General features: G+C 30.3%; 1 protein-coding gene across 1 annotated transcript; it reads left to right on the forward strand.

Annotated features, from left to right (window-relative positions):
• The first annotated feature begins 295 nt into the window (after nucleotides 1-295).
• Nucleotides 296-1911, forward strand: LOC149557841 (uncharacterized). The gene is made up of 2 exons (XM_089832321.1): nucleotides 296-520; nucleotides 636-1911. The coding sequence occupies exon 2, from the start codon at nucleotides 640-642 to the stop codon at nucleotides 1555-1557; it is 918 nt and encodes a 305-aa protein (XP_089688447.1). The 5' UTR covers nucleotides 296-520; nucleotides 636-639; the 3' UTR covers nucleotides 1558-1911.
• Nucleotides 1912-13942: the final 12031 nt, after the last annotated feature.

The raw sequence follows: 13942 nt of genomic DNA on the forward strand, positions 1-13942 counted from the left end.
TATTAGTAGTGCACATAGAATAGGACATAAGATGTGGTAGATCTGAGGCATACAAGGCATAGTAGTACTTTAATAACAATGCTTACAAAAATCAAAAGAAGTAAAAGATTGGTAAAACAGAAAGCACAACCCAAAATGAATAATCCCACTCAACAAAAAATAATTTAAAAACCTAAGATATTCACTAAAGTGTAAAAAAAATTTAAAAATAATAAAAAATACCTTAAAAAAGAATCTAAGGAAAATAATCATATCACTTGAAAGACTATTGAACCCACTTTAAGAATATAAAAAGAATAGCATCCACTTCCAACAATGGGTCTGCATAAGGAAGACTTTCCTATGCATTTAGCACCAGTTTTTTTTTCGTTACTGTATAGTCTACTGTTGTAAGAAAGCTTAATAGCGAAGCGTCTGCCTGAATTAGGGAGTCTATTTCTGTAGTGCGGCGCAAAGAAGTTAGAGCCGGTTGCGACAAAGAAGCAGAATACAGAAAGCAAGACGACTCCGCTTCAAACCAGTAAGTCCTTAGACACCTCTCTGATAAATTACCATACGGACTCTAAAGTTGTTTAGCCTTCAATCTGTTATTTTTGCATACCCAGTTTAAGATATTCCAATTTATCATCCCCCAGAGAAATGAACCCTCTAGTTGATGGTGAGCCAGCTGGCTGGAACCCCGGCGAAACCTACTACAATGTTGTTAGTAAAGAAAATAGCCGTATCCTCATCCCACAGCCCAGGCCTGATAGCTATCGCCTTGACTTCGATTCAAAATTCACACAGCGCTGTACCTCTTCAAGTCAACAAATTCCCTGTCGTCATGAGTTTCACATTCCTGCTAGTGTGAGAACCTCAGAAACTCTCCCATCTGACATTGGTAACATTGCAGCAGCTCTTAACTATCAGGTCCACATTTCTCAAGGAGCTTTACAATACTGTGACCTCATCTATCATACTCTTATTGGGTCGTTTAAAGATCAACCAAACAAGGACCCAGATCTAATCACAAAACTGGAAGATCTGCAAAAACGGGTTCAGCAGTTATCCAGTAAAGTTGGTGAAATCAATCTGTCTCAAAAAGACATTGACCAAATGTCAAGTAAGATTGGTACTGTAATGAGTGGAAACGTTCAAGTTCCGAGCGCTGAAGAGATTGCATCAAAGATCAAAGTACCCACTGCCAGAGAGATAACCCAAGAAATTGGCGAACTCTCTCTGAACGAATACACAAAATGTGATCTTGTGAATCGCATATCTAAGTCTATTCCTGTTTCGAGATTAGCAAAAGATATTGCTGATAAAATCAGTATCGCACCATTCAAGGTACCCACTGCAGCTAAAATCGCATCTCAAATTGGGATTCCATCTGCGGCAGATCTTGCAACCCAAATGAAGATCCCATCTGCCCAAGACATCGCCAATGAGATCCATGATACAGTTCTGCCTGTTAACCCATCTGCTCTTGATTATAGCGATAAAATCAACATGATTGATAGGAAGTGCGACTACATCATCGCCGCTCTCGGTGGAAAATTTGATAATGGAAGATCATGAAGAAATTCAGCCTGTAGTTAGTTCAGCTGCTCAAGCTGAATATATTGCTAAACCGCCATCAAAACCCTCATGGAGAGGAAACCAGAAAGAAGTACCTTAAGCCAAATTGTAGCGAAAGTGGAGTTGTTCGTGTTTTGTGTGAAAAGTAACTATTTTTATTCAATTTTTATATGGTATTATCTCTTTTGGAGACGAGTTTTGTTTGATGGGGCTTTCTTCTTTTTCTTGTATTTGGTGCTGGGACCCTCAAATATAATCTAGTTGCTGGACCCATTAGCATTATGATATTGTATATGGTATTTTATTTCATATGTTGTATTTAAAAGAGTGTTAATATAAATTATTGTTCTATAATCTTCTTTATATTTAGGTATCTAATTTGGTCTAGTTGCTGGGACCCATTATCATTATGATATTGTATATTGTATTTTATCTCATATGTTGTATTTGAAAGAGTGTTAAAATAAATTATTGTTATATAATCTTCTTTCTTAAGTTTCACATAAACATATTAGTTGTCATATAATATTTGTTAGATTGCATTAATCCTTGTGGTTGATAGTTGAGTTTGCATCTCATTTGGAGATATTGCACCTTCTATACCTTCCATAGGCTCTTGCTATGTTAATATAAAAAGGCTTTTATACATTGTTTAGTCATCTCAATATCATATTTTTTTTCTAGTTTTTTTCATTCTTTCTGTATTTGTGAAAATTATAGCAATCTTCATTCTAGCTTGGAGTTCATAATTCCAAAAATAACTACTCAATTGGAAGAATCTATTAGCTAGCTACTAGTGGAATCAAAAGAGCTCAATGCAGATAAGAGAGGTAAGTGCTAATAGGAGTCAATCGCACAAGTCTCTTCTTGAAAAGCTTGATAGGATTGCCCCTAATCGTAATCCCTCATACAACATCTCAAACATCCTTGATATCAAACACATCGAGCATGATGAAGATTTTTATTTTCTTGTGCAAATAATTTCTTTTCCGACATGACTTTTAACTGATACCTTTGAAAAATATCAAGATTGCCTTAGTAAACTCATCTTAATGTTATGTTTATTTTTATAATAAAATGATTAGTTAACATCCCACATATTGTTTATTTTAGATTTATTATGGAGAAGCTTGATAAGGGGCATATTCAAATAAATGAAAAAAACATAAATATGAATAACTTATTAGTATTGTTCTCCAATTTGATGTTACATAATTGTCATTATCATTATTTTGCATTTTTCCAATATGATATAGGGTTAACTTAGTCATGGGAAAATTAAAAAAAGAATAAATGTTTAAAATATGATTGTTTTATTTTACAAATTGAAGAAGGAAAAAATAATAATATAATTAGTTATTCATATACATGTGAGGTACAAATGGAGAATTATTTTTAATTATTGAATGATACTTTATTTATAATTATTAATTAGCAAATTTTATTTATTGAAATCTTTAAAAAAATCATTAAAATTAAAGGTTTTGATAGTTACATATAATTTCCTAACATAAAGTACGCAAACAATGTGAGGAATATTTTAATAATACTAAACCAACCTATAATGGAGGCTAGCCCTTACGACACAGTCAAGGGACTATCAAAAGATTTTTAACTTAGAATAAGCTTTCCCACTCAACATCTTCTTTCCACCTCAATGTAAAAAGAGCCAACATCTATAGTAAAGAAAGAAGAGAACCCAACAATTCTAAAATACATCCAATCAACCATTGAAAAGAAAAGCCTAAATATTGTTATCCGTACATAGCCTCAATTAATCCCTTCAAAAATTCTTGAAAATGGCTAGCCACAAGAGAAGAAAAAGACCATTGTTCCCACTAGCTATGATGAGTAATTTGACTTACAAAAGAAAACCAAATTTAATAATGATTCCACCATCCAACGACAAAGGATAAAAGACACCTCACCAAAAGATAGCACTTGCAAGCTCCATAATCAAGCATTTATTAAGAAGATAGAAAAGGGCAAGCTACAGACAATAGTTACCACAAATAATTTAGAATTACCCATAATTCCAAGACATGTGATCATCATAGAATCCATCAAGAAAATCACAACATAATAAGCATCTCACAATAAAGTATCAATCAAGAAGGACTACAAAAGCAGACCATGATTTTAATCTTTCTTGATGTAGATGATGGAAATAGCGAAGCATGCCTTATAGAATAAGCATCATCAGAAATCTCTAGCTTTTTTGATGAAGTTGTCCCATCTCTTTTTCCCAACTTGATTCTTTAGCATTGTTCAATGACTTTTGACATGATATTCGATAGGAAATCATCTAGTGGGAGGAGGAAAACTTACCCTGATATTCATAATCATTGCTTTCCCTTACAAAGAGGAAAGTGGAGTCTACATCTCATATCAATCATGGCCAAAAGAGGTACACAACCAAAATTGCTTGAAATAAGAGGCAAAAGAATGACCATAAATCTTTAAATAAGGTGAAAGAATATGAAAATTGAAACTTAATGGGACAAATATGGAAATAAAGTTGGAATCCTGGTGGTTTCACTTGGCATTGTTAATTCATATTTGCTGCCAGCTCTAACACATAAGCAAGGGATGTTGATGGTGAAGATTAAATGCAGAAAACTCACTCCTTCCACTATATTTTCCTTATAAAGTGGGAAGTGGAGTTCACTTGTTGCATCACACATGGAAATATTTTTTTGAAGGACGCTGCTATCTTCCTTGTAAAATGTATAGAAAATTGAAAATTTAATGCCTTTTTTTTTAAAAAATTCAGCATTTGTTCTTTATGATCTAAATATTTTGTAATTGAAAACAACAACAAAATCTGAGTAAAAATTATTGTATTTTCAAATATCTAAAAAGAAAAATGTTTGACTTTTGGTGCATTTTGTAGGGAGGATAGTCGACACCTTTTTTGAATGGGAGGATGATTCATTAGTTAAATAGATGTCCTATAAAAGTTCTAAAGCAAAAAATAAGTGCCCTTTTGGCAAGATATATTGTTTAACTATTGCCAATGTCACATACATAGTAGTCTTAAATTGCCAGTTTCATTTATTTTTCTAGTGCATTTCATTAGGTGAGTTATGAGATCAAAACTAAGGTTTCAGCTTTTTGGTATTCATGAATTTCTCTATAGAGATCATTGAGCACAATGTAGTAAAAAGACAACATTTCAAAAGTGTCACCTGATACCCACTATGTTATTGCAATTATCATTGTTCCCTAAAAAATGTCAATTTTTGTACCCAAATATCCCATTAGTATTTATGAAACGCACCAATAGTTATGCACAAATGAGCTAATCACAAACCAAAAAAACAAAAAAATGATTGACTATTACTACATGTGTGATCAACTATTAATTCAATGTTCTCATTTTTGGGATATTTTAATAGTGGTGATTTGGGGGTAAACATGAAAATGGTTGATTAGAAATGGAATGAGATAACTTTGGTGAAAAGGAAAAATAAAAAATGTAGATGATTGGTATTTTCTACCTACTTAAAATTTGAAGCTTGTGGTAGTGGTGGATACCTTGCCATTAAAAATTTACAATCTAATTGTTGAATAATACTCTAAAATTTGGTATTATATCACCATTCTAAACGAGCCACCTCCATCCAAGTGGACACTAGAATTGGGAGAGAAATGTTGGAATATCCTAAATCACTTGTAAGAACTTAAGAATTTCTAGAAAGATAAATTACATAAATAACAATCCAAAAAACTCTCATATAATTTCTATTATGTTGAACATAAAATTTCTCAAAAAACCTAACTTGGCTCTTCCTTCATCTAATGTGGATAGTATTGACTCACTCATAAACACCCAGTATACACTTAAAATCTCACATGAAAATGGAGAAGGAGTTGAAGGAAAAATGGAGAACAATGTCAAAAACAAGGTGTCACAAAATATGGAGACCTAACAAATAACTAACACAAAACTATCACAAATCTAATCAATTTTTTATCGCCCCTTTCAACAACCTTTTTCCATTTTTTTTCCATGTGTAGGAGTAGGTAGCATAGTTTTGGATCTAAATTCAAGAATACTAGAACCAATAGAGTTTCTTTAATTTTGGAGTTGAAAGGACTAGATTGACTTTTCTAACATTGTCTGAGACTAGGTCGACCAAGTTAGCATTGTTCTTTGGGTTTTAGATCTTTACAAACATAAGTTATAGGCATAACAGTTCTAGATCCAAAGTTTTACTTGATTTCAACATCTCTACAAAAGTCAAAATTAGATCATTCCTCTTTATCTCTTCCTATTTTCAAGGTGAGTCCATTACTCCTTTTTTTTTTCTTGCACTTTCTTTTATATATATCAAATCTATATTTCTTTCATCATTGACATATCAATCACATCACATAATCACATGTTATTTAATACTCAAATCCCCCCTTTTACCTAGATCTTGCATTAGCACCCTTTCATATTGAGTTGTGCTAATCAAATTGGTCTAACGGTGGGTTTGTACTTTAATGTATATAATTGGACTTTGGCGAGTGACCTACATCTTAGCATTGCTCATTATTTTCTATTATACATCTTCTAATAGACTATTTTATTGTATCCCCTCAAATGGGATGATTAATTCAACTAATTTGAGGAAGTGTTTATTGCCTATAACAGGATAGGTTCTTTATTAATAAAAAATGGATCTTAGTTAAGGAATTTTTTGTAGTGCCTATATTGATTTTCTCAAGTTTAGATTATTTTTCTCTAGAATTGTTTATCCCTTTTCAACCTCTTCTTCTAAGACACATCAATCTATCAATTAAATCAAGATAGTCTATTATTGATAATGTTGTTGACAAAGCCAAACATGTCATCCCATTATTGATTTGTCTTTCATAATTATGGTCCTATTCTACTTCAGGATGCTGCTAAGTGGTAAGAAAGGATATGATGGTTCATAGCTTGGTTTTCTTTGTTTGTTGTATGTTGAGTGTTTCAATAACATCATAGGGAAAGGATGATATAGGGTGAATGCAATAAGCACTATTATGCATCTAGAAATCACACACACTAATGATCTAACAAAACCTTAAAATGATATTGATACAATGCCTATTTATTTTTTCCTTATTATTCAAAGAGAATAGCAACATCTAGATGGTCAATATTTTGTTGCACTTATATTTCTTTCTTTTTGATAAAGTACAATGATGAAGATCTATGATAAATATTCAATAATGACTCAATACATTGTCTGAGCTAAAAGCACAAGTTCAATTCTTCTAATTCTTCTTGTAGCTAATTCATTCTTCTCACTAACATTTGTTCTATTAGACAAATCACTCAATCCATTAATTTGTTTATTGAACAAAATAATTTTATCAACCAATATTAATATGTCTTATAGACAATGGATCTTTCCTGAAAGAAGAGATTGTTTGTCTTGCATAAGGTTTATCATCCCTGAAACTAGACATTGGCACTAGTCTTATACATGATGGGTCCTTCGTTAAAATAAATATCATTTTTGTTAACAATCTTTGTCAAACAAATATTCATCATATACCAAGTCTTCACATTTTACTAACTATTCTTCTCTTTCATCATTTCATCTAATATTTCTCATCTTTTATCAAGAGGTCACTCATGTCTTTCTTACACAAACAATCTCTCTAGTGGGCATGCAATCTACCTGGTATTATATTATGGCAAGTTGAGGCAAGACCTAATTATACAATACTTTCATAAAACACTTATAATAAAAATATATATCAAAGAGGGGCAAATGTAGACAACCAAAACTAGATATGCTTGTGACTTAACAATAAATTGCTAATTATTTCCCTATTGATTAAATATTATTTAATTATTAATTAATCATCTTTATTTATCTATAATCCAATCTTCAAATCATTTAAGCAATCTAATTATATTAATTAAAAAATTAATATTATTTAATTAAATAACCTTTAATTAATTAATCTTTACTAGTTAATTAAATTTTATTTCTAAAGTTCTATAATTTAAGTAATTAGCATTGGTTATTTAAATTGGCTAATTCATTCCTCTTAATTACATTTATTTAATTTAACTTCATCTCAGTTTCTCTCAATTTCAACATCCAATTAGTTTTACTTAATTTTAGCTAATTTTATCTTTTTATTTTAATTGAACTTTTAATTCAATCAAATCTTTTAAAATCATAAAAAAGAATTTATAGGAACTATTAATTTTGAAATTAAAAAACCCTCGTAGTCTTAAAAATATCTCTTTTTTAAAATTTATTATCTTAAACAAAATAGGATTAAATCTAAGAAATTTCTTCTTCTTTTTCAGAAGTTTTATCTACTAAAAATGAGAAATATCTTCTCATTCTTACCATCCTTTTCTCTCTCTATGTTTAGAGTTAAATGAGAAACTTACCAAAATATTATATAGTCTCATCTCTTTTTATCTATTAATCTTGATTTCTTTTATTAATATTCTTGACCATCGATATTAAGCACAAATTTGATATAAGCAATCCTCATTTCTTCATATTCTCTCTCACAATTTTGTATCAAACTTATCCAGGTTTAAAATCATTCATTCTAACATCAAACATATATCATTTTGTCATCACAATAATTAGAAATCATACTATTTGATCATATTCGACTTAGAGTCTAAGTGTTGTTAGAATTAGAATTGAGTGCACACTTGAAACAAACGAAGAGAAACAACATAATACATTAGGCACCATTCATTTTTTATGTATTTTTTAATATTGTTTCTTATTATCATTTCTATATTTTATTGTTTTGTAGGGTTGGTTTAATTAGTAGTTTACATATATTCAATCTTTTACTACCAATCTCTCTTTCTAGTCTCGCTACTTTTTCAAGATTATCAAACACTAATACATTTTGAATGACACTTTGTCACTCCAACCAACAAACATTCATTGGATGAAAAATGAAATCTATTGTCACTAAATAGGCATCAATTTTTTTATGTGGACTCACTATCATTGGAAACTTGATGACAACTTCCATCAATAGACTATGGGGAAGTCAAAGTCATGAGATTAGCTTGAATGATAGAATATTGACAATGATGTCATCAAGGCTACATGGCATCCTTGTTGGAACATCTATTGGCTAATGATGATATTGTGATGACAAGTAGTTGAAGTTACAATGACAATATTGTTGAGTGTATGGAATTGTCAATTGAATACACGCCAAAGATTATTACATCACTATCATAATTCTCATGATGTGTGCATGGTATAATTATGTAAGATAAATGATTTGGGAATTGATGTGTATGCTAGTAGTGGTATAGTATTTTCCCACCATAAATCATTTTTTAAAGATTTGACTTACAACAAACATGTTCTATAATAACATGCAAATGATTAGATAAGGAGTGCTAATTATACATGTGGAATATACTGAAGTTAAAGTCACAATATTGAAATGAGAGTTAGCTTAAAGACATTTATATAAGACTTTAAGTTGATTCTCATTTCAAAAATGTGACTTTGACCTAGATATTTGTCATTTGTACAATCAATATTCCTCAACTAATTACTTGCATGTTATTTTATAACATTTATGAAATTTTTAAGTCAAACCTTTAAAAGTGGTTTATGGTAGTAGAATACTATACAACTACTGACACAAATATTGTCAATTCTCAAATTCTTTTGCCTGATACAATTACATTATAGATAGGTCATTGAACTTCCAACAAAGAGCACTAGTGTTGTCTGTAAGCTCAAAGAATATCTATAATAATAAGAAACATGAAAGCACAAATTATAGATTTATGAACATTTTCATCAAAGAAACAGAGGTCGATGTTAATGATTTTCTTGTTATACCAAAAACATATTACTATTAAGTATATGGAAAGGGTAGGTAGATGCTTCCATGAGACATAATAGAATTTACATTATATTATGAGCTACATGTAGTATGTAAATGGTTTCCTAAGAGAAATATGATGCAATAACCAATCAATTGTCAAAAGTTGCAAAGAACTTTTGAAACAAGTCTTTTTCCTAATCTTAAAATATACTACTCATCAAAGTTACTATAGTTGTGCCACAACTTGATACATAAAAAAATATCTCCCCCTACTAAGTGCTATTAAAATTTTGGAATGTGCAATCCAAATAAGTTGACAACAAAACACTAAGCTTGGATCTAGGGGGAAGCATTCATATTTTACTTCATTGTATCTTTTCATTGGTAGACTTTTAAGTCTACTTGCCCTATAACAAGCCATTGTATATTTTGAACTATACTTATTAATTTTACTTGTGGTGGAAGCTTTCTTCCACGATGGGTATCTAACAGAAACATAATGTTAAGGTGACTTTCTTGAAATAGCTTCAATCCATATACCTTTCTAAGTTATTGTCTCATGCTATATGTATATATCAATTCCAACACTATGTCAAGTAGAACAACATATTGAAGATAATTTTATAAGAACAATAAGGTTTCATATAAATTACAGATGGATATGTAAGCTAATTTTAAAAATTACAATATCATTGGCTAAATATGAGTAAATAGACTAGTCATTTCACAGTATAAGAGAACCATAGAATCAAAAGAAACTATTGTGGAAAGTGCTCATTTATAGTGTTTAAGAATTATACTTACAAGTGATAAAGTAGACTACCTTAAATTCTGGGTGCAAAAACAATGGATGTAAATAGTTGATTGAATAGCATAGTGCAAATGGTGAAGCCAAAAGAGTGCTACTCTTTGATAATCATCCATACAAAAGATCAATTTCATCAAATGATAAACTAACAAAGTTTGAAATGGATAATAATGAGATGTAAAATATCAATAATGAGGAGAGAAGATAAGAATATATACAAAATTAAGTTTGGATTAATCTTTCACCTTATCAATCAAGATTACATCTTTTTTAATAATGGAACACTATCAAATGATGTTTTTCTTCTTTTGCAAGTACCATACTAATGTAAAAAAATTTGTTAAACAACTGATGTGGAACCCTATATTATTCTTCCCAAAATCCATATGGCTGGAGTGTGACAACAATGTTTAAAACCAGTGTAAGCTAAAACAAGCTCTCTTATGAACAAAATTTAACATAAAAACTTGAGGCCAACTTGAAAATCATACCATTAAGTAAAATCATGCAATATAATGCATAAATAAGACATTAGAAAGAAGGAGGATATACATGCAAGAATCATAACTGAAACTGATGCAATGAGGAGAATGCATAAATAGTAGGAAACCATTCTCTATGTAGCAAGGCCAACCATGCGAAGGTGGAAGCTCAATTGCCTCTCACCCCCCAACCCCGCCCCCACCAAAAATAAACCAGCATAACTCTTAATTCCCTACTAGCATTTAAAATTCAATATGTCATCCATTAATAAAATATATCATTCCTTCATTATCACATGAATAAATAAAAAATTATGACCATACATAAATTAATCTCATAATATCCAAAGATAACATCTAACACCTATTCATTCATTAACAGTAGCACATAAACACATAACATTTAATAGCATTTGAAATAATGTATTTAAACATATCTCAACCAATTACAATTTATTTTGGATTAGCTACTTGATTAGTAAGCAATTTTGTTCTTGCTAAAATTCATAAAATGCAAGAATAATTATGCTAGAAAGAACACAAAATGATTATGATCATGCACCAGTGATTTTTATGCTCTTTTGGCACAACCATTCCTACAATTTTTTGGCTTGATCTCTAACTATTCAACATGGGTTTTGAAAATTATTGGTGTACTATGAGGCAGGAAAAAGAGAAATATCAAACTTGAAAAAGATGTAAATAAATTTAATTAGTTTTTAAATTTTAGTTTGATAAAATTAGAAAAAAATTGACATAATTAGAAGACACTTTTGTGGTTTTTAGTGCTTTCAAATTATAGTTACATAGGAATTAAACATTATGTAAGGGTCTTAGTTAGCTTAGATTTAATTTTAAGAAAATGGTAATAATCTTGAATCAATTAAAGCATGAAATTGTAAGTTAAGTATTCACTCTTTTTTTAAATTCTAAAAATTACTAGGATTTTTGAGCGAAAGTTGTTTTAGGCTGTTAAACAAATTGTTAATACCCTCAAATTAATTTGCATTAGTTGGGAAAGTTGGGTAACATGATTTTTCATGAAGAATAGGATCATTTTGCTAGTGATCACCATTTTGTGAGTTGGAGAGAGAACTAATTCATGGCTAAGGAGCAGCAATAGATAATCTAGCCATTGAAGGATATATTTTTATGTTCAAGAAAGACTTAGTGTATGTTGAGTGGATGATGGGATGACTTTTTTTGGTGAAGATTGTGAGTAGGAGGCCTAGATTGAACATGCCATAGTTTTGAGGGTTTCATAGAAGTGATTTGGGGCTTTTGTACCTAGAAGACTCATATAACCAAATTAATTGAAGAATACTATAATTGGAGATATTTTAATAGTTGTTCTAAAGTAGAAAGGTTTAGGGAGGAGAATCCATAGTGGTTCCTTTGTAAATGCACCCTATGTTAGGCTTAAAAACCAGTACAGTAGCCTCTTTGAGGGCTTCTATTCAAAACAATGAGGGGAGATGTTTAGTATTTCATAGAGAATCGAAATGGGTATTCATATCCATAATTTATTTTGAGATTGAGTTGGAAGAAATTTGACAAAGGAATTAATCATACTTGCTTGAGGCCTAATTAGCACCATTAGGACTAATAGGAAGAGTTATTTTATATTTCATTGGGAATAGATACTTGATACTTGGTTGGTTGACTATTTGGGTTAATTTGGGGATGCAAGACCATCAAATTCATAATAGGTCACTAGAAAGATTAGGCACTTGTGTTGTGTTACTTAAAACTTGGGTTTATATTGGGAAAGTTGTGGGAAAGAAAACCTTTTAGAGATTTTTTTCATTAAATCTTGGAAAGTCCCATATTCGTGTACATCAAATGTTGTCAAATAAAAGTAGAATCCTTTGGGAGAAGGAGAGGCTATAAATGTTAGAGGTTGAGAAGTTGATCAAAGTTGTTAAATCTAAGGATTACAAAGGGAATTTTGAATCTAAATGATATGTGGAGAGCATTGGATCCTATAATATAGTTTGACCATTAATAGGGCTCTTGAATGTGAAGGATTTTTGACCTAAAATTTTATTTTGAGAAGGTGATCAAGTATCAAGCTTTTCTTTATTTCAAGAATAGTTTACTATTCTCTACTTAACAAGGCCAACTACATGAAGGTGGAAGCTCAATAGTAGCCCACCCTTGCCCCAACATAACTCTAAATTCCTTGTTAATATTTAACATTCATGTCTATATATTCAATGGAAAACACAGGTAGGGGATAGAACATGGGTGTCACCTAGACCACCTGAAATACCTCAAATAAGGCAACAAGGCTCATGATTATGCAAAAAAATTGATAGAAAAAACATGTCCATATTTTAGTTAATGACATAAAATAGTATAAAAAATAAATAATTATTAAACTATTTTAATTATTAAAGATTTCATTTCTACTTATTAGGTCAACTGATTTTAAGATAATAGCATCATAATCATCCTCATCAGAGCTCTCCTTGAGGAATGACACAAGTTCCTTTTCTTTTCCTTGACCATCCATCTATGAAAAAAACATTGTTAACACTATCAAAAGTTTACTCAAATTCAAAGAAGAATAGAACATAATAAAATAAAGTTTTGCTTCTATTTAATTTGATCAATTATGATGAGGTTTACCTACTAGGAAGAAGTTTTGGGAGTATTAATATCCCCTTTTGTGCCATGTGGTTGCTCCATGTCTATTTTATGTAATTTGTGTTAAAGCCTCTTTATGTCCTTATGTAATCTAAATTAAGGATTTCAAATAGAAGAAGAAGAAAAGTGAACAAGACACTTGTGCAATGTAAAATCTTCAAAGACCATCAAGGTTCTACAATTCAATTCCAAGACAAATCTCAATTACATTAGACTAACTATTATAATAGTCCGTAAAAATATTGCAATGTATGAATTGAAGTATGATTAGAATAGTTCATAATAAAGTTCAATAAAATTAAATTAGGTCAATACAGATTTATAAAAATAAAAAATTAAAAAAATCTTATGAAATATTTGTTCAAAATTGGAATAGTCAAAGGCTAGCAATCATGCTTCAGTTCATATATCACAATTTTGTTATGAACTATTTGTTCATAATTTGATTAGTTAAAGGCTAGCAATTATAATTAGAATAGTTCAATTATTATGAACTGCCCTAGTTATAAAAGTTCAACTCAATTTTGTTATGAAATAATAAAAGTTCAGCCTAATGTATGATTTAGATTATTATTAACTATTGTCTAGTTCAATGTATGAACTAAAGTATGATTCCAATCTTCCA

The sequence above is a fragment of the Cupressus sempervirens genome, chromosome 5, assembly GCF_028749045.1.
Source record: "Cupressus sempervirens isolate cs-2001-9-10 chromosome 5, ASM2874904v1, whole genome shotgun sequence".
Lineage (NCBI taxonomy): Eukaryota > Viridiplantae > Streptophyta > Pinopsida > Cupressales > Cupressaceae > Cupressus > Cupressus sempervirens.

Excerpts from the sequence above, each read along its gene's own strand:
- LOC149557841 (XM_089832321.1), top strand. The coding sequence starts at position 640 with ATGAACCCTCTAGTTGATGGTGAGCCAGCTGGCTGGAACCCCGGCGAA.